This window comes from Colius striatus, chromosome 3 (genome assembly GCF_028858725.1).
Source record: "Colius striatus isolate bColStr4 chromosome 3, bColStr4.1.hap1, whole genome shotgun sequence".
In the NCBI taxonomy this organism is placed as follows: Eukaryota; Metazoa; Chordata; class Aves; order Coliiformes; family Coliidae; genus Colius; species Colius striatus.
Genome location: NC_084761.1, coordinates 86,770,727 through 86,791,800, shown reverse-complemented (window position 1 = coordinate 86,791,800; position 21,074 = coordinate 86,770,727). Strand labels below are relative to the sequence as shown.

At 34.2% G+C, this 21,074-nt stretch overlaps 2 protein-coding genes across 16 annotated transcripts in view; both read left to right on the top strand.

Annotated features, from left to right (window-relative positions):
- Nucleotides 1-21,074, top strand: part of LOC104555463 (janus kinase and microtubule-interacting protein 2) — a 211,451-nt gene that overhangs the window by 95,353 nt on the left and 95,024 nt on the right. For 14 of the 15 annotated variants that reach the window (XM_061992934.1, XM_061992935.1, XM_061992932.1 and 11 more), the window contains 6 exons: nucleotides 5,839-5,967; nucleotides 7,236-7,364; nucleotides 11,302-11,385; nucleotides 14,977-15,039; nucleotides 16,117-16,215; nucleotides 19,206-19,307. In XM_061992934.1, the coding sequence (XP_061848918.1) occupies nucleotides 5,839-5,967; nucleotides 7,236-7,364; nucleotides 11,302-11,385; nucleotides 14,977-15,039; nucleotides 16,117-16,215; nucleotides 19,206-19,307 (606 nt within the window). The remainder of the gene's footprint in view (nucleotides 1-5,838; nucleotides 5,968-7,235; nucleotides 7,365-11,301; nucleotides 11,386-14,976; nucleotides 15,040-16,116; nucleotides 16,216-19,205; nucleotides 19,308-21,074) is intronic. The other variant, XM_061992947.1, reaches the window with a different exon arrangement.
- Nucleotides 172-5,831, top strand: LOC133625131 (uncharacterized). Its single transcript, XM_061992951.1, has 2 exons — nucleotides 172-408; nucleotides 5,739-5,831. Exons 1-2 carry the CDS (start codon nucleotides 273-275, stop codon nucleotides 5,828-5,830), a joined length of 228 nt encoding a protein of 75 aa, XP_061848935.1. The 5' UTR covers nucleotides 172-272; the 3' UTR covers nucleotide 5,831.

Below are 21,074 nucleotides of genomic sequence, written 5' to 3'. Positions count from 1 at the left end.
GAGTAAGGTGGGTTGATTTTTTTTATGTTAACACACCTTTGGATTTGTTAGGAAAAAACATACTAACGCTGAATCTTCTTTTGCTGTTTAAAGCACGCTGGAAACAGTACTTTGGGGGTTTTGTTCATATTTGATGTTGAATGGAGCTACAGTGATCCATGATTGATGGAGTAATGCCTTAAAGACAAGGCATAATCACCCAGTTTGTTTGGCAACTGCAGGACTCCACGGATTTGTTTCTTTATTTAACCTTTAATAAATGGACTGTACTTATGACAGTGAGAAGCCTGCACACTGGTGTGATGGAGTTCATATTTCTTGTTTTATATTTTTCCTTTTTTATCTGCCTCTGTACTTTGGTGTGCCTGTATTTTTCTGGCTGCCAAGAAATGACATATAAGCATGAAGGTAAGAAGTTACTGATTAGCTCATCTGATTGCATTACAAGAAAATTGATCTTGGATTATTTTCATCATGTTCAATTAATTCCTTAAAAATGAGATATTTAAATTTAAAGTACAACTACTTTAGCAACAGAGAAATCAGATTATATGTAATTATATCTAAATTAAACCATTAAAATATGAGGATACGTTGAAATTTACAGATAATATGATCTATGTATCTCTACTGATTTATCACATTCTACACTTCGATGTTTACTGAGCACCATACTTCAGCAGAAGCATTAATACTTGAGTTATAAAGACTTAATACATAATTTTACTTTATGTGAAAACATTGATATAAATCCACATGAAAAATGCTTGCTGTGAAATGCATTGCAGTAGTCAGTGGATATTAGAATTTAAATGAGGATTTTTCAACAATTTATATGACTGTATTCTCAATTGTGAATTTATGATTTATGAGCATCAAGTGTACAAATCAAAGTAAAAGAAACTTTAAATTGCTAATTGAGAATGTTCCTGTTTTTAAGAAAAGTCTGAAGGAAACTGAAATGAAAATAGTGTATAGTTACAAAAATCCTGTGAGTATCGTATGTTTGCATATATTTTTCAAAAAACACTGTGATTCAGCTTTTGATCTACATGTGGAATCTCCCTGGGAGCTGGATTATTTGTTTATGTGTTGATATTTATTGCAGTGTTTATCTACAAACTTTGTATGTCAGGTGTCTTTTTTTTTTACATTTATTTCTCTCTACAGCTGTTCCTTTCCAGTTAATTTGTTGTGGTTTTGCTGTGAATCACTCCTTGTGGTTAGTTGCTTCAGATACTAGATGATCAACAATAAAACCACCTATTTTGTAATTGTATCATGAAGCAATTAATATATGTGCAATTAATACACAATGGTTATACACTTTGTATCTATTTCTATGGAAAGTATCTACTTCACAAAATGATAAATGTACAGATTCTCTAAAGGAGAAGGAGTAACTAAAGATAAATAAGTGGTTAACTCATAACTGCAAATAATACAGCCAGTCTGATTACATTTAACAGTTTTTCACTTTTAACATTCATTAAAATGTTGGAGTTTTTTAGTGTGATGGGAGGTACTGATTTTCTTGCATAACTCCCTTTCATCTAATAATGAAGTGATTTATTTATTAATAAATGCAAATGAGATTTCCCTACTTTTGCTCCCAGTGAAATGTTTAAATGCAGCTACTATTTTTTTTCAAAATAATAGCTTTACTTTAAATATCTTCTCAAATCTATATACATTGATTTAAAGTCAAACACACTGTTGTTTTGGGATTGTCGTTTCACTCCTTGAAGCAGTGTGCATGGGTTTGCACATGCAGGGTTAAAGAAGGGTACATACTTAAGCTCAACTATATGTAGTTTGAGGTATGCAAAAAGCCCCATGGATATGATAAGCCTTATTATCAGTTTTAACTAAGCTGCTGCTGACCTTCATGGTACTGTATATTCTCTCAGCCACATATATGATAATACTCTGGAATTTTGCTCTCCATCTTTCAGAAGTCCCTTCTATCAGCCTTTTTAAAGTCAAGGCTTGACTCATGTTGTCAGTCCTCAAGCCTTTACTGCAGGCTTTCACTGAGCTTTGCTCAAGTATATTTACCATTTTTGAGGTCAAACACCCTTGAAACAGGAGGCATGAGCAGGGTCAGCTGTTCTGCAATCCTTGGAGTTGGTTATCCTTGGCTAAATTTTAGCTTAGGCTAAATATTCTGAGCTCCATCAACAGACAAGCTGGTACAGGCAGAAGAGCAGGATTTAAAAGTATTGGCATAAGAGTCTGTATGCAGCTTTGCTTTTTGTTTACTCTCAGCATCTTTGAGTAAAAAAAGTATCTGCACTGCAAAATTAGGATGTGGTCTTCATGAAAGTTTTTTGATTCTTGTTTACCTGCCATCATCTTTACTACCATATAATCTACCTCATCTTTATAGAACTGTATCTGCTCGTGGGTTTAGAATCAGAAAGTTCCTCCTGCTGAGTTGACCTGGCAACTCAAATTGTAAACTATTTTATCTTTCTTACACCCAGAAGATAATAATTCCTTTAGCTCTAGTTTCAACTCACGATATTTACTTGTAGTATCACTGTTAGGTGATTCGTGGCTGACATCAATATTCAGTATGGGAGAAAAGCTGGACAGGCCATCTCCCAAGGACTAATTACACCTCAGTTTTTGTGATAAACCTACTTAAAAGAGAGGAGTCTGAAATATTTGTAATTTAAGTGTAAGACAGCACATTAGCTTTCTAGATAAATCTGTGTATTTCTAGAATAGAGCTTAAACCTGTTCCCTGTGTCCATTGATTACGATGAACAATGGAGTACCATGTCAATGGTGATGGGAAGAATTGAATTATTCCTGGGAAGTGTTTTTCTTAACCACCTTATACATAGCTTTGCCTAATGAAAGAATCACAGTGCTTTCTAAAAAGAGTAATATGTCTTTGTGGGGCTTTATTACTATGGCTGCAGTTCTTTCTTGTGAATACACTCACTTGTAATTCTAATGTTCTAGTAGTTTGCAAAAGGAAGTCTGTTTCTAAAGGTTCTTCAAATGCTCTTTCCCTTCTTTCATACGAGGAAAAGCTGCAGGAACTGGGGCTGTTTAGTCTAGAAAAGAGAAGACTGAGGGGGGATCTTATTAATATTTACAAATATCTAAAGGGTGGGTGTCAGGAGGTTGGAGCATCCCTTTTTTTCTATTGTAGCTAGTAACAGGACAAGGGGTAATGGGATGAAGCTGGGACACAACAAGTTCCACTTAAATATAAGAAAAAACTATTTTATTGTGAGGATTAAGGAGCCCTGGCACAGGCTGCCCAGAGGGGTTGTGGAGTCTCCTTCCTTGGAGATCTTCAAGACCTGCCTGGACATGTTCCTATGTGATCTGGTCTAGATGTGCTTCTGCAAGGGAGTTGGACTAGATGATCTCTAAAGGTCCCTTCCAACCCTACAATTCTATGATTCTATGATTCTGTGCTGCATCATATTTTTCTATAAGGAAATGTGTAACCACAATCTGTTTGGAAGAGATGTGGTTTTTCCGGGGTTTGTGGGTTTTTTTGAGTCTATATCATCCTTTCAGAAAGAATCTTCAGTAGAAACAGTTTAAAAAATGAGATCTGATTTTTTTTTTTTCAATAATTATTTGAGGTACTTATCTTGAGTGAAATAGTTAATTCAGGTGAGTATCTTGAAGCTGTCTTCAGTAGTTTGAGTGGGATTAGCTGTACTGTGGGACTATGATGGAGCTTTTTTAGCTAAGGAGCTGTGAGAATGTGACATGATAGACCATGGTAAGCAGCACTGTAAATGGAGTGTGTTGCAGGCAGAAGTTACACTTACTGTTTTGATTTTATACTACCACTTAGTTAAAGACGGGATATTTTGAATGTTGAGAGCTATGCTGAGATGAAAGAATATATTAAACATTGTAGGGCTTTGCGTGAAAGTGATGGAAATACTTTGCCGACATAGGAAGAATGTACAGATAAGTGGAGGAGACAATGGTGAAAGGTAAATATTTGGAATTCATCATGAAATAGGGCATTATAGACAAGATAAAACCTTTTCATATCTTCAATGAAATTGATAGTTTGCAATTCCAGTCTGACAGTTTGCATTTGATGAAACATAAAATGTATTCTGTTCTGAGTTAATAACAATTGATGGTGGTTTTTTTTCATCCTTTAGACCTTTTTGTATCTTCTTACATACAACCTGTGGTTTATGGTTGTGTTTTTTTTTTTTAAAAAAAAAAACCTTCAAACATTAGGATTTGTGATTCAGCATCAAACAGTAGTAAAAAATATAGAGATGGATAGATAGATTTTCCTTTGTCATCTTAAAGAATCCCACTCCACTAGCCTTGCTATCTAGGATGCTTTGTAATCTGACTCCATTTTTTCAACAACACCCTTTTTTTATTACTCCTCTGAATTTATGTTAGGTTATTAGAATAATTCCGTGGTGTGAATTGTTAGACTTTCTACTGATTAATGACAGTTAATTTTGGTTATTGTTATTTTGGGAAGAAAAATACTGCAAAACCTGTTTTACTAGTTAAATAAGCAATTTTTTTCTTCTTCTAAACAGCTGAATTTGCTGCTTTCTGAGCATATGTTAGGGAACTGGTGGAAAAGAGGCTCTTAAAATGATTATTGCAGTTATGATGTATGAAACATCACATTTTCCACAATGAATATTGTACTGTTCACTTCCATTGACTATGCATTTTCTCTTGTTTTCTGTAAGCCTGCACAAAATTTTTTAAATCTAGATTGAAATGCTACTTTCCCTAAGCATGCTTTTTTTTAGTTAGTCATAATATTGGACCAAACTTTTGAAAAACCTGAGAATGATGGTGTTGGAAATACAAATGGAAAGTGATAATTTACATTTTTTAGTAGGATTTTACAAAATAGATACTATAATATTTTTTTCCTCTTTAGAAATTAGTATGAATGACAGAAATTGTTGCACATTGTTCTTCAGAATATATTTTCCCATTTGATTCCATATAGAAACATAGAATCATAGAATGGTAGGGGTTGGAAGGGACCCTTAGAGATAATCTAGTCCAACTCCCTTGCAGAAGCAGGGTCACCTAGATCAGATCACGTAGGAACCTGGCCAGGCAGGTCTTGAAGACCTCCAAGGAAGGAGACTCCACAACCCCTCTGGGCAGCCTGTGCCAGGGCTCCGTCAGTGAAGTAGTTTTTTCTTATATTTAAGTGGAACTTTTTGTGTTCCAGCTTCATCCCATTACCCCTTGTCCTGTTGCTAGCTACTATAGAAAAAAGGGATGTCCCAACCTCCTGACACTCACCCTTCCGATATTTGTAAATGTTAATAAGATCTCCCCTCAGTCTCCTCTTCTCCAGACTAAACAGCCCCAGTTCCCACAGCCTTTCCTCATATGAAAGGTGTTCCATACCCTTGATCATCTTGGTGGCCCTGCACTGGACTCTCTCCAGCACTTCCCTGTCCTTCTTGAGCTGAGGAGCCCAAAACTGGACACAGTAATATACCTCTTGTATATTACATTGTATTGGCTTCTTTTCTTCCTAATATATAAATATTGTATCTGTCTGTGGTGACTCTTCTTAAGATCTGTATGGTTTTGGTAACTTGCTGTTATACTTTTGCTAAAGCATTACTTTGTTGGTGATTGCTCAGTGCTGTGTGCAGTTCAATTCTTGGACTTCTACAAATGATATAAAAAAAGTAGCTAATTTAATCAGATAACAAAGTTTACAAAGGAAACTTTTTTCTTCCAAGATATTAAAATAATGACTGTAGAAGACCTTATCTACTGCCTACTGGGTCACTGGGATTTTCAAACTGTGTTACTGGTAACTAAAAGAACCTAAATTTTCAGAGGCATGTTGTGGAGACATTTTTTGGATTTGATGAAGAATCTCTTGATTCAGAAACATCATCTGTAACTTCGTATAACACAGATAAAACAGACAGGACACCGGCAACACCAGAGGAAGATTTGGAAGATGTAAGTAGTAGATTATTTGTTCTTAAGCTCTTTAAAAATTGATGTACACAGAGTATAAATGCAAACATTTTTTTAGCTATTCTGCTTCAGGAACTATGAGAGATTTGGCAGAGAATTTCTTTGTTTTAACTCCAGTAACACATACACAGTCAGTGCAGTGGAATTACGAAGATAATATTCTGCCTGACAGATCTGGCAGATATGGAACTGAGAAATAAAATTGTTTTTCTCAAGTCCATTCTTTTTAATCGAGAGAAAATGAATAGGCATGTTACTTTGCCAAAGGTCAATAGTTAATAGATAATCGTTTACTTTTCAACCTTATAATTTATTTGACTGTTGTGATACAACCAGGATTTTCTTCCTGTACTTACAAAACTGAGACACAGTTTTTGTAATTCATTAGGGCTTAAATGATCATAGGTAGTAAATACCCATGTTTTGTTTCATCTGTGTGATATATAGTGCAGCTTTAAAAGACTGCAGGGTTGAGGACAAAGCATGATTTAGATACTCTTTTTCATGTTTCTTTCCTGTTAAGTAACTTGTGCCTAATTCTCCTCAGGCACAAGAAGCGTCCTATTTTTTCTAGGTTTAATGTCTAATAATATTGTAATACCTCTTTCCTGGAGCTCAAGTACCTGGAGCAAAAATTAATTAAAGAGAGGGACATTCATTGCCCTCAGCATTAGAGGAAAGACCTAGTGTCATTTGCTCAATATTCAAAGAAACTTAAGACATTAAAAATACCTAATGTTAAAGAAAATAATAGCAATTTGAAAATGATTTTATGGCTTTTGAAGTATAACTTCTGCGATAGTATGTTTGTGTTGATAAAATGCTTTAGCCTGGCATAGCAGAAACAAAAAGTGAGGGAGTGATAGACTGCATGACAAATAGAACGATCCTCTTCTGAAGCCCCTGTGACAGCAGAGCTGTTGAAGACAATGGTGCATAGAACCATTCCCTCACATCTTTCCCAGTCAGTTTCTTCCTTTTTCTATCCATCACTGCCTTATGTAGTAACTTATACTGTCCTCAAATTTTGAAGTTGAAACAGTTATTGATCTCTGCATTTCTGTATCATCCTCAAATCATCCTTCCTTCCATTTCTACTTTTTTTGGTTTTTAAATCTTTAGTAAATTTTGAGATTGATATGAGTTGTGTTTCTTGTTGTATTTGTGAGTCTATCTGTATAAACAAACTTATTATTATACATGTTTATCTCTACATGCACAAAAACACCTTTTCTCCCCTTTTCATTAAGAGTACACCTAAAGAAGAAGCTGAACTAAGGTTTTGCCAGCTAACAAGAGAGTATCAAGCTTTGCAAAGGGCATATGCATTGCTTCAAGAGCAAGTTGGTGGAACTCTGGATGCAGAGAGAGAAGCAAGGGTAATTTTTACACTGAAATTTCTTTTGATTCTGAAATAATTTAAAAAAAGATGAAAAAGCTTGAAATAGTAGGACATATCTTTGCAGGTCTACAAAATGCAAAGCACAGTGTTCTGAAGATTAGAGGATAATATGAGTAAGGATACAACTCAAGTTCATCTGGTGCGACCAGAACAAAGATATCATTATGCTTTATTCTAGCATGCATAATATATTAAATATTTCAGTAGGAAGACACCGTTATTTAGAATATTCCAGCTGAACCTGCAATTTGGATAGCAACTTGAAGGATTTAGAATGTATCAGAGAATAGATTGCTATACTTCAGTATTTTATCATATATTTCAAATTCTTACCCAAATCTGACACAGGATTTTTTTATCTGTCTTTTGTCAAATAATTGAAATAATCTTTTTTTAAAAACAAAAAACAACTTCATTTTGAGAGTATTCTTCTGCTAAATAGTACATAGCTAGCTGATGTTCCTATTAGGTCAGCATGTGTGATTGTTTACTCTCTGAAATACATGTTTTTTTATTCTCACAGCAGTCTCTGTACTATAGGTATTTGAGACATGAGAGTACATATTCAGTTTGCATTTACCTTTTTGCCACCACTGTGTTTAACTGCTTAGTGCAGAGATGAGGTTAGCAGAAGTCATGCTAACAGCTTCCATTCTTGTTCAAACCCAGAGAGGAAGGAGGCCACTTCATAATGAATTGGTGAGCTCTGACTCACTCCCTATATCTATTCACTGGACAGTAAGTGGCAACAAAAAAGAGCTTTGTTAACCTGAGGCAAAATTTATTCCACTTTATCCTAACTCCTGCAGATAGGGGCATGTCTAGAAATGTAGCACATTTGCAAGTCATCCTCTATATGCATGACTATTGTAACTGAGGGCCAAAGAACATGCCATATCCAAATGAGCAGGCAGGAAACTTCTTCATCTTCACCTCATGTCCTTTGTTCTGCATCAACTAGAGCTTGATGCTGTAGATTACTGTCTACTGAGACAATTGACTGATGTCATTGCAAGGCAACTCTCACTTATCTTTGAAGGGTCATGGCAATTGTGGGAGGTTCCTGAGGACTGTAGGAAAACAAATGTCGCTCTTGTCTTCAAGAAAGACAAGAAGGATCTGGGGAACTGAAAGCTGATCGTCCTTACCTTGTTTCCTAGGAAAGGGATGGAGTAAATAGTCATGGAAAACATTTCTGAATATCTGAAATACAAGAAGATGACTGGGAGTGATCTGCATTGGTTTATGAATGGGAAATAATGCTTAACCAACTTGATAGCTTTCTATGATGAGATGACTAGCTTGGTTGATGAGTTAAGAGCAGTGGATGTTGATATATCTCTTGACACTCTCTCCAGTAAGATAGACAAGCTGATAAAGTACACACTAGAGAAGTGAACAGTCAGGTGGACTGAAAATTGGCTGAAATAGCTTAACGGGTTGTGATCAGTAACAGAAAGTTCAACTGGAGGTATGTCACTGGTGATGTACTGCAGAAATTGATACTTGGTCCAGTACTATTCAACCTCTTCCTTAATGAACTGGATGAACAGAGTGCACCTGCAGCACATTTGCAGTTGATACAAAATTGAGAAGAGTATTTGATACATGAGATGGTTGCACTGCTATTCAGAGGGACTATTTGAGTACCTGAAAAAATTTGTAAAGAAATTTCATTAAATTTAAATTCAGCAAAGGAAAGGAAAATTCCTTCATGGAGGAAAACGAAACATGGACATACATATAGGACAGAGTCTAGCAAATGTCCATAAAGGTGATTAAGGGCTTGGAGCACCTGATATACAAGAAAAGGCTGAGACAGCTGTAAATGTTCCGTCTGGAAAAAAGAAGGCTGGATAATATCATATCGAATTGTGTAAATATCTGATGAAGGGAATAAAGAGAACAGAACCAGACTCTTCTCAGCAGGATCCAGTGAAAGAAAAAGATGCAACAGGCAGAAACTCCAATACAAGAAATACCATTTAAACATAAGAGAAACCCTTTCTCCTCTGAGGACAGACTCCTCAAACATTGGAACAGGTTTCCAGAGAGACTTTGGAGTCTTCATTCCTGGAGGTATTCAGAACCCCACCACACAAGGTCTTGAACAACCTGCTTTAGGTGTCCTTGTGCTTTGAGCACAGGAGTTGAACAGGTAACCCCTTCCAACCTCAGTGAGACTGTGATTCTAAAAGGTATTTAAGCTTTAAAACAAACTGTAGCCCATTGCTGAGGATGGACTCAATCCCAAAGGTAGGAGCTACCACTATCTTAATGGATCCACTGATTAGAACAATTAATAAAATATTCACAAAATTCTATATTGTTAGGCTGCTAATGTTTACTAGGCATACATGTGCACTATTTCATCCATGTCATTTTCTCTGGCACGTGTTTTAAGATCCACTTACTGAATATTCTTAGGTATAGAAACAGTATGTTTGTGAAAGCAAAATTTCTGTGTGTTACTAGGCAAAGCTTTTCAGAAAAAAGTTACAGAAGAATGTAGACTACTTGACATTATCTGGAGTTATTTATAGTTTAAAATGTTAGTCTATTATCCCCAGAGCCAGTATTTAGAAGATTCAGGACTTACTGTAGAATGTGTCATGTTTTGTTTTGTTTTTTTTCAAGGTTCTTTTAAGTGACTCTGAGCAAACCTTAAGTTAGGGTTTTTTTTTTTTTTTCCTGTGAAATACAGATCTTTTAATATTAGAACCACTGCTTTATGGCTTTATTTGTTCTCAGCATCTTACAAAAGCCTAGTCACATTTGACACTTTCTTTTTAAGTAGAACACTTAGCCAAGGAAGGCAAAAAGGACTTTGGAGATCACTTCAGAAGCTAGATTTGAGACAGGGGGCATAATTACATCTAATTACATAATTATATCCACTATTAAAGTAAGATTTCATAGGCACTCAACTATTTGACAGTTATTGAAGACCACTGTATATTTTATTGGCCTTCCTGGGAAGGAAGGCCTTTGTAATAGCTTTTTTAAATTTTATTTTGCAGGCATTTGCAAACTGTCCCTTCAGTACATTCTGGAATTGCTCTTTCTTTTTTAATGGCTTTTGGTCTCTTTTGTCACATCCATGAAAATTTATCTTTTGACTGAGTCTTTTGAGGAAGATTTTTGCATGGTTAGTTTTGGAGGGCCCAATATTCTGCTGGGATGAACATTTCCTATTACTTTTAGATGAGTCTTAAGGTAAATAACAGGGACTCAAAGATGAAGGAAACCTTTGTGGGAATTTTTGAACTGCTTGAGTGAAAGAGTCCCTGAAGTAGGGTGAGAGAAGTACTTGATATAACTCAAGGAGCCACAGTGACTGAAGGCCTCCAGAGATATCCTTTGGTTTATGTCAGTTTTTTTTTTAGCACCTTGTATGATCCAGTTCCTTTCAGGGCATTATGGGACTCAGGGAGTAAAACCTACTGTAGTAGAACAGGTGGTGTACTAATCATGTAGAATGAGAAAAGTTGACTGGCATATTCTGTTTATGGAATAAATAATTTGAGGTCAATATATTTTATTTAGCTATAGGTCTATCCAGTTGTATTTCTTTTTCTCTCTTGCCCCTTTTCCCCCAGTTGCCTTGAATTACTAAAGCTTATGAATAGCTTCTTAGAGCACTTTTATTTCCAAACTTTTTTTTTTTTCCCCTGGGAAGAGCTTTGTAACTGGGTATGTAATGGTAACACCTTTTTAGGCTCAGAAGGAAAAATGCTGTTAGACTGATGGCTTTAAATATTTTATAATATAAACACAAATTTTAATGAAAAACATTACAAGCTGATTGAAAGTTGATGGGAAGTATCTTTACTCTGATTCTGTGTGTAATTAAGTCTACCTACTTGGATGTGCATGCAGAAACACACCCCTTTTGATGTTTTTTTTTTCCTCAGACTCGTGAACAACTGCAAGCTGATCTTCTCCGATGTCAGGCAAAAATTGAGGACCTGGAGAAAGCTCTAATTGAGAAAGGACAGGTAAAAGGCTCTCTTAATGCCCTCTACCACATCATTTTCTCCCTCGCATGCAGTGGTGCCCTTGCCATCTTCATTGCTTACTGTTATTAATGGGAATGATACTGCTACTCCAGCAATAGATTATTTAAACTAAGGAAATTATTACGTAGGCTAAGAAAATTACATTAAAGGTATATTTTCAGCACTGAACTGTAATATTGAAATAACCACGTGTATGTGCATTGTAAATTCTGTGCAGCTTTTCTCCTGTTTTCCAATAATTCCAGTAAAACAATATTCTATATTTGTACCAGAGAATATTTTTGATGTGTAGCACAGAAAAATTCAAAAAACAAATCTCTTTCACACAGACTTCAGCTAGAAAAATGAACCAGTGTGTCTGGTTACTGGAAGACACACTGTGGTGTTTCCCTCCCAGACTTAAATCCTTGGAGGACCCAACTGCTTTCAAATTCCATCACACTGAGTAAAATTAGTCTATATATTTCATTATACCTTGTAAATACTTGAAGATGTGGCTACTGATGCGTATTTAATAACATCTAGCATCTTCAGGAAGGCTGATAATAGTTATGAGAGTGCATTTAAAAGGTGTTCGGCTGCATAGAACACAGAAAGCTTCTAGAAAGCTTCTAGAACACACAGAGAAAAATAGGTTGATGTTATTTCATGCTTTATTGTTTGAAATGCCAATTTTAAGATTAGTATAGGGTAATAAGATATAGCTGTCTGTAAAATCACATTTCAAAGACTAATAATTCTGTAACTTTAAAGTCAACTAATGACAAGTTAAAGATACTATAGTTTTTATGATTTATTCTTTGTAAGAAAAAACTTTCTGTAAGATTCTGTATATATACAAAGATTTTGGGGACCATATTTAAATTAAGGATAAATTTTTTTATGCTAACTTCAACACAAACTACAATTTGCTTAGTAAATACCCTGTAAATAAAATATTTCAAAAAATATATTATCAATCTGAAATGATGGCTCACTGATCTATTGGAAGAATAGGTAGAACTGAAGACCTCTCTGTGTTCTACTGCTGACATTTCAGTGTGTTGATGATAAAGGTACTGTAGGCAAATTGTTGTGTAATTAATAAAATAGTTCACTATTACAGTTTAAAGTGTAAATACTGTGTATATCAGTAAGTGGAGATGGTTAAATGTGTTAGAAATTACCTATGTGACGTTCAGCATGGTATGTCAAAATAGTATGCCTGTAATTTAGAATTTCATTAGTTATTACTTTATGAGGTTCCTAATCACATTTTCAACCTTATATCTCTCAGTAATCCTGAGAAGGCCAACAGAGGTGTGACAAGGAGTATTATGACATTGTCTCTAGTGGGCTTATTTGTATGATGGGCTTTAGCTTTCCACAGAAGTGGTTGTAGTGTCTTCCAGGGAGCTCTAGCACCCGCTTGTTTCTCCTGACCTGTTAGTATATACATTCAACAAAATAAAGGGTTGTGATGATAAACTGACTTCTTTGTGCACTATGTGATTATTTTTTTATTATTATTACTTTGTCATTTATATAGTACTGATAATGATTTAATAATATTTGTAAAATGCTTATTTGGGGAAGTAGTACCTAAAGTGCTTTTGAAAAGGAAACAATGATTAAAAGGATCCTAATGTATTATCCCAGGAATTTTTAGTCCCACTTTATAGCTTTAGGAAATAGAAGCAGCAACCCCTTCACAATTTTCCTGAAGTCAAATTCTGAGCAGATTATAATTTTATTGCTAAAAAATGATTTGAAGTTTGCCTTATAATGATTTAGGTGTAATTTCAGTCAATGGCAATGGCTCTTGCTAATTTCTCATCCACTCAATCTGTCAGAATTCCACCTAGATGTAAAATAAGACTAATAATCCATTTCTGCAAGGTACGTTGAAGTGCATGCATAAGAAACTTTATATTAAGGGAAGAAATTATAAAATATAAATAGTGGTAAATCATAGATCTCAAAATATTTGAGCATGTAATGTGCCAGATGGCTTTTTTTTTTGAATGCTCAGCTTTCGAAGTGACCTGGTGGATATATAAATTCAATTCCACTGGAATTAAGGTTTTCTCAGAAATTCAAATTGAATGTCAGCAAGAAAGACACAAATGTTAATTATCAATAGGGCAAATTAATCTATTTTTTCTACTTATGTGAACTGGAGTAGTTGAACCTACAGGTCTGATGTAACTGTTGAACCTACCTTTTCCATACACATGGAAATATCCACCCTAAGACTGTGCAACTGGTCATTCCTTCACCTTAGGAAAATAGTAGTTAAATGTTAAACTAGACATCATATTTTATATTTCAACATTTCTTTCATTTGTTTCAAAAGTTCTTGACAACTGACATGCCTTTTCAGCACTTATTTTAGTATATTCTTAGTATGATATTTATCACGTCATAACCCTTGAAGAGCTTGTTTCCTGCATGAAGGTTAAAATGCACTTGTGCATTCTTGTATAGGAGTGAGAAAAGGAGAAAGAACAGTAGAATATGAAACTGTAGTGGAAAGGAGGTAGAACAACTACCTTTAAACTTTTTTTAAAAATTGCTGATTGGAATAAATATTGTATCATAATGTTTTAGATTTTTTTTGGTTGACATTTCGATATGCAGATACCTTGCTGACAAAGTATGAGCCTCAATAGCTTAGTAAGAACATTAAGATTTTACAGAAATTGTCCTTTTTACATGACAAATAATTTTATTGAGAATATGACACATTCATTGTTGGATATTGTTTTATTAAACTTATTAGACCAGTATGAGTCAGGTTATGTAAATATGTTTTGCTACAGGGAAAACAAATCAAATTTTACTGTTATAATCCATTCAATCTGAATGTCCAGTTATGGGTGGCAGAGAATTTTTGTAGCTTGAGTCTTTAAGAGATATTTGATGAGATATTTGATTTTGAAACCATAGAAAAACCTAAAAGAAAAGATCAGCTTTGAAACAAATGATGAAATGGAAATACATTTTTCAAATGGAATATAAAATCTCTTATGTCACTCTCCTCCCTTCATAGCCTTGAATGCCCTATCACAAACACTGTATATTAGCCTGATTCTCACACTTTTAGGAGAGGGCAAGTAATTTTATGAATGTTATTTTCAGTTATTTGGGATAATTGAATGTTTTTATTCTCTTTCTCCATTGGGATTTGCATAAGATCCATCCAAGTGGGAAGATTCTGCAAGGAAGTTCCCTACTCTTTGCAATGGAAAGAAACAGTTATGAGTTAAGCTGAGTAAATAAATGGGGTTAAAATGAGATAAAATATTATATAACTGTGTTCACCCACAATTTCTATATGTAAAGATTTTAAAGTACTGCTTAGCTAGAACATATTAGGAAAGAAGAGATTCAGCTTTTATTTTCTCTGTAGTATAAAATGCTATTTATCCTTGAAATATTGATGATAGCTTTATTTTTTTTACTTGTGACCATATTTATACTTGAAAATACAATGATTTCTGAAGCCTTGTAATTATTGTGGTCATTTATTTGTCATATTTAGCAAAATATATATAATTTTAATATTTTCCATCTTCTTCTTCCTCATAGGATTCAAAATGGGTAGAAGAAAAGCAGCTATTAATCAGAACAAATCAGGAGTTGCTAGAAAAGGTAAGTGTTCAGTGTCTGGGAATGTTTTCACAATTCCTGCCCTTTATAATAAAAGAAATGGTAAAAAGAAATGAATGTACTAAGTACTGGAACATCAGCATGAAAATTGGTTATTTTATTTCTCTCCAGAAACACGTGTTTCTGATTAAAGTATCAATATGCTTTGTACATTTTGGGAATGGAAGCTGCTCTCGCAGAATTAGAGGTTGTGTAGCCAACAGTAGTATTCAAGTTGGCTGACGTTTCTAGTGTCCAGAAAATACGATCTAAAATATTAAGTATAAGGTGTGTTTTGCCAAACAGTAACACAAAGATTATTATTGTCCTGGTCACTGATAAAATTGCCTGCTCCCTTCAGCCTTCTGTTCTTAAGTCTTTCCACACATTAAGTTGTATTGATTGCTTTAAAGATACTGTATAATCTTCTGTCTGATATACTCAGAGCTGAGCATCCTCATTGCTCTTCAGTGATATTGGTGGAAAAGTCAGCTAGTACTTAGGATGTCAAATAATTATTTTTGTTAATTAGTATCTCAATATTAATATATCAGGAATAAGATAACCAAAGAAAAATTTTTGACTAAAAGTAGTGGACTTAATTTATTCAGACACATGGTATTAGGAGCATTATAGTACATTATGCTACAAGTTACATTTCTATTGAAATTGCTACAAATAAAAAGATAATCAGTTAAGCTATACAGTAGACTAAAGCTATTAGTTGGCATAATAAATAGTAAATTTTGAATTTCTGTTTTGTTCTGTTTATATTTATGTTAATATAATCCAGTTTCATTCGATTTTAAAAGAAATCTAGTATTACTTAACTTATTTGATACAATATTCATATCAATTTCACACTAGTTCCAGACTACTATTCAAAGAGACTATTGACCTTTTTCTGCTGTAAGGTCCCACCAATACTTTCTGATGTGATGTTTCTTCTTCAAGACTTCTTCATTTCTCTAATGAGAAACTGAAATAATTAACATTTTTGTCTAAACATCAGGCCTGTAAATCTGTACAGTATCTTTCAGATTGCTTACAGAGTGTTATGATGATGTGTTTATCTTATAGATTTACAGAATGGAACAAGAAGAGCATCAGCTGAAGAATGAGATGCAAGATGCAAAAGACCAGAATGAGCTGTTAGAATTCAGAGTGCTAGAGCTTGAAGTAAGAGATTCTCTCTGTTGCAAACTCTCAAATGGAGCAGAAATTATGTTTGAACCCAAGCTGAAATTCCTGTAAAGATTACTGATGTCTGGTGCATGTTTAAGGGAAATCACTTAGGTATCTATTTTTTAAATGCTGTATCTCGGGATAATGAAATTGATGCCGCTGCCTTAATATGTTTTGGAGAGAGTGCTCACTAATGTTTATAAAGATGTAATATAGCTAATATATATTGCATATAGTTTGTTTTTCATCTAATAAAATATTTTGTTTTGCAATATTTTGCCTTTTTTATTTGTTTCATTTCCATAACTGCTCCTTTCCTGCATGTGAAATCACTTGGTATGTATATTACAGCCTTGGTTGGCATTGTTTAAATTAACACACCTTCTCACATCTTGCATGCAGTGATCTGACTAAAGATCTGATACATCCATCACATCAATGTATACTTGCTTTTGATTACATTTATTTAAGATTGACAGCATTTATATGAGATAAAAATATCTCAAAAGAACACATTTTGACAACAACTTTCAAAGATTTTTCTTACCTGAAATCCATTTTCTGTTGGTATAAAATAGTCATAGACTGGAAATAATGGGCCTCACTCAATGAAAAAAAGGAAAGATGCTCTCTGAGAATGTCAAAGTTAAAGTGATCAAGCAACAACTTCTGTAGATGAAAGTACTATGTTGTCCATAGCAACAAATTCTATATTTTGCATAAATAACAGCAAAATTATTTTTAATAGCAATTTGAAGATGTAGCCTGTGATTACAGTAGAAAAAAATGGTTCTCGTCACCTCATAAATGGGGTCCATGTTGAATTTAGTAACACTAAACTAGTTGTGTGTGATGCACAGTTGTCACGCAGTTGCATTGCCTGCTAACACATTGTTCAGTTTCAAATATCATCACCATTCTTAACATCATTTAGAATAAAGTCTCCGAGAAACCTGTCATTGTCAGTCTTCCATAATTTTCATCACCCAGCACGTTTCACCAGAAATCTTCGCATGTGTAACTTCTCTGGTAAAGTTGAAAATGTCATCTCTTCTTGTTATGTGGACTTTCTGCATTTTGTCTTTGATATTTCTTAATATTTCTTTAATCCTTTATCAATCATATATTTTGATGTAGAAGCCCTTTATGTTAAAAAAATTGCATTTAGGTTCTTAGAATATCAGTAGATGTTCAAGAAAATAAACATACTTTCTAATAAATATCTTTATAAAGAAACTGTAAAATGCCAAACATTTTTGCATTTGAACAGTCAGTTACACTAGAAACTGTTTCCTAAAGTGTAAGTATTCTTAGAAGGAAAACAATTAAAAAAAATTCTCAGGAAAAGAAAAGAAAATGCTTCAATATATACTTCATTAACCTATTTTTCACAGGAAAGAATCACATGAAAAATTGCTTAATTTGATGTGTTGAGCTTTGTCAAGGCCAAATCTTTAAGGACTTGTTTCAGAGTGATAGCAAGAAAAAATTTTGTTTTTCCTTAGAAGGCAAGCATGTAGACACAAATGTGACTGACAGTGTAAATGGTTTAGTGAAATCATGAGCAATTCTGGCAATCAGGACGGTATTTTTTGAGAACAATTAAATTATTTCATATGAAGTTCTGGCTAGAGCAGAAAACACAGCCACTTGTTTATCATTTAATGCAAACAAATTCAGGTGAGTTCAGTGCAATAGCAACTGATTATTTTTTTAAAAAAATCTAATAGGTAGCTGAATTTACACAAGAATTAAGTGTCTGGTTTGGGGTTATGACAGCTAGGTCATTTAAGCCCATTTCAAAATTAGTCTGTTGATATAAATATGATTTAAACTTGAGCCAATAAAGAGGAAAAATATGGAGTTCAGAGATTTTTCCCTCCACATTATAGTTTCAAATTAGGTTTAAGTTAGTTAATGAACAAGAGTTGCCATGCTTTGTAACTTGCTTAAGTGAATGGATACAGCCCATTGGCCACATCAATCAAAGCACCTTATTTTTGCGATTCAGAAAATGAGGTGATGCATGGATATCATAGGAACTGAAATATTTACAGTAGCTCTCTTTTATTGTATGGTCAGAAACTGAAATTTTTGTTGCAAGTATCTCCTCTAGTGACATGGAAAGGAAATCTGATTATCCTCACTCATGTTTCCATGACTATAGAGAATTCAGAGTAAGACCCAGTGCCTTTGTTGCCCAGAGCCTTCAGTCCAGTCACGTTCACAAGCCCATTAAAATTGAATTTCAGTAAAATTGATTAGATGTTTTAATGAATTTCTGCCTTCTGAAGAAATCATAGGTTGGTATTTCGAAGAAAATACATGAAAGTGAGGTAGATAGGCTGGGTAAATTTTAGAAATACTATAGTTTTAGATAAATAGAAATTTATAATTGCTATTTTTGGCACAAACCACCTTGTAAGTGTCATGGTAGTGCTGTCTTTCAACATATCTAACATCCTCGGTTATGAAGTGAATAGGATTTTAGATTTTACATGCTCTAATGGAAAAGTTAAATGTAGAATAAGCAGGAAGGAGATACATAGCTTTAAATTTATTGAGAAAATCTTCAGTGATAATGGTGTTTCATGATGGAGTTTATTTTGCAGTTTCTTCTTCCTAAATTGCCCCTTCTGCTATGAAAAAAAAAAAAAATCCATAGTTAAAATAATGTTATAACCAGCATTAGAAACTGCAGAGTTTTTCAGGGCTTATTCAGGTTTTTTTGGCTAGCATCCAAGAGTTTCTTCAACTGAGTGGTACTGGTAAACTTTGCAGCAATCAAACATGGAATCAGATGGAAGCTAATGCCATTCTTACACTTAGCTAAAGCCAAAATCCTTCAATTAAGACAAAATAACATATATTTGGGATGTGAATAGGAATCTAACTTCTTAATGTACCAATATGTTTTGTAAAGGTGGGAAATAAATGTTTACATATAATCACACATTTTGTTTTTAAACAAAATCTTTCCTCAGGAGAGAGAACGAAGATCGCCGGCATTTAATCTTCACATAACCACCTTCCCTGAAAACAATGGAAGTGCACTTCAACTTTTCTGTCATCAGGAAGGAATAAAGGTATAATAGAGCATTAGTAACCATTGGATAGCCAGGAATTTTTTTGGAACGACCAACCCAAAATTCAAACAAGTCATTTGCCATATTGCTGTAGGGAGGAAGACTTGAAAAAATATACATAGTAAGAAAAGGTATTTTTAACTGGAGAGTGAGTTTCACAAGATTATGATCTGTCAATCTGTGAAGAATCCATCAGTGAAAATGAAGACCAGTCAATCGAGAAAATTTACATTTAGTCTAATGTATTGCTGTAAAAACATTGCAGAGATGAATGTGGATGTTGATGTGATTCATTGTCAGGCTTGCTACAATACTTTATTCTTGACATTGAATGTTTTCATTGAAGTTCAGAAATATAACATTCAATTTAGTGAAGCATCTACGCATTTTGTTTGTTGAGTTAATATGCTTTAGCAGGAGTTGGACTAGATGACCTCTAGAGGTTCCTTTCAACTCCTACCATTGTTTGATCCTGTGATTATGTGAATAGGCTAGCTGTACAAAATAGTTTGCATGCTGGTTCACTTCCATTGTTAGTAATGTTGCACAACAGGCCAGGGTAACTTTTCTACAAGTAGCTTAAGTGGAGTATCTCTGTGTGTTGCACTTCATGGCACTCACTAGTAATTTATGACGCATTTCTATTCAGTGCCTTAGCGAGCATAAAGCTATCTGTAGTGGAAATGAACTGAAATTGTGTGCTGCATTGATAAGAAACTGAGTAATATAAAAGAAATAAAAGAGGTTAAAAACTGATTCTTACCTTCAGGTTTAGTAGGGTAATCATTTTGTAAACCACACCAATAGTCATCAGTTAGCATATTACCTTTGAAATAAAGCCTCCATGGGATGCCAGACCTGATTTTTAGCTTATGTCTTATTGATTTGCATGGTGACTGTAGCAGATACAGCTTACCAGGATCTAGAATTCTTTTTTTTCCTTTTGTCTTCTGTTGCATTCCTAAACAGAGATGTTTTTTTCACTCTATCTCCATTTACATGGAAGCAGGGACAGTCACTTAATGTGGGCATACTGAGATTGGTCACTTCTTTTTTTTTCTGTGTCTTTCAAAAATTTTTGTCTGTCAGTAGCAAATTAGATTCTAGAACAATTCAAAATCCAATTTGTTTTCTAAATCTTCCAGTATGTTTCTTTATACAAATAAGTGAATTATAATGAGTATTTCTGGCTCAATATGTGCAAGTACTTGCATGTCTTACTGAATTGCATTCTTCAATAGTGTAATTGATCAGCTAAAGGAGGCTCCATTCAACATTGCCAGTGCTCATGATAATCAATAGTTTTGTTTTTAACACTGATGCAAACACAAGTGTGTGTTAAGCTCCTCATCATTCTAAAATTACTGATGTGAATTGTTTAATAGCTAAGGTAACATTTGGAGGCAGTGCTCAAGGGAGTCTCAAGGGAGAGAGGGAAGAGAGGGAGGGGACTTCTAAGGTTAGACAAGCCTGGACATGACACATTGTTCCTTTTTCAGATATGGCATGGACTAATTTGTAGATTCTCTTCCACATCTGTGTCTGGTCTTCAGGGATTTTTTGTTTCATATTAAGCCTTCCTCACTGGAGTCAATTACGTACAGAATCATGAGAAAATATATTCTGGTGTAGCTATGTAGTTTGCAAGCACAGCTAATTTAGCTTTAAACATTTTAAAGACTGACCATCCTGACTACTGACATCCTGACTGGAGTTGCATAACATAGATGCAAAGCAATACATTATATACTTCAAGTAATGAAACTA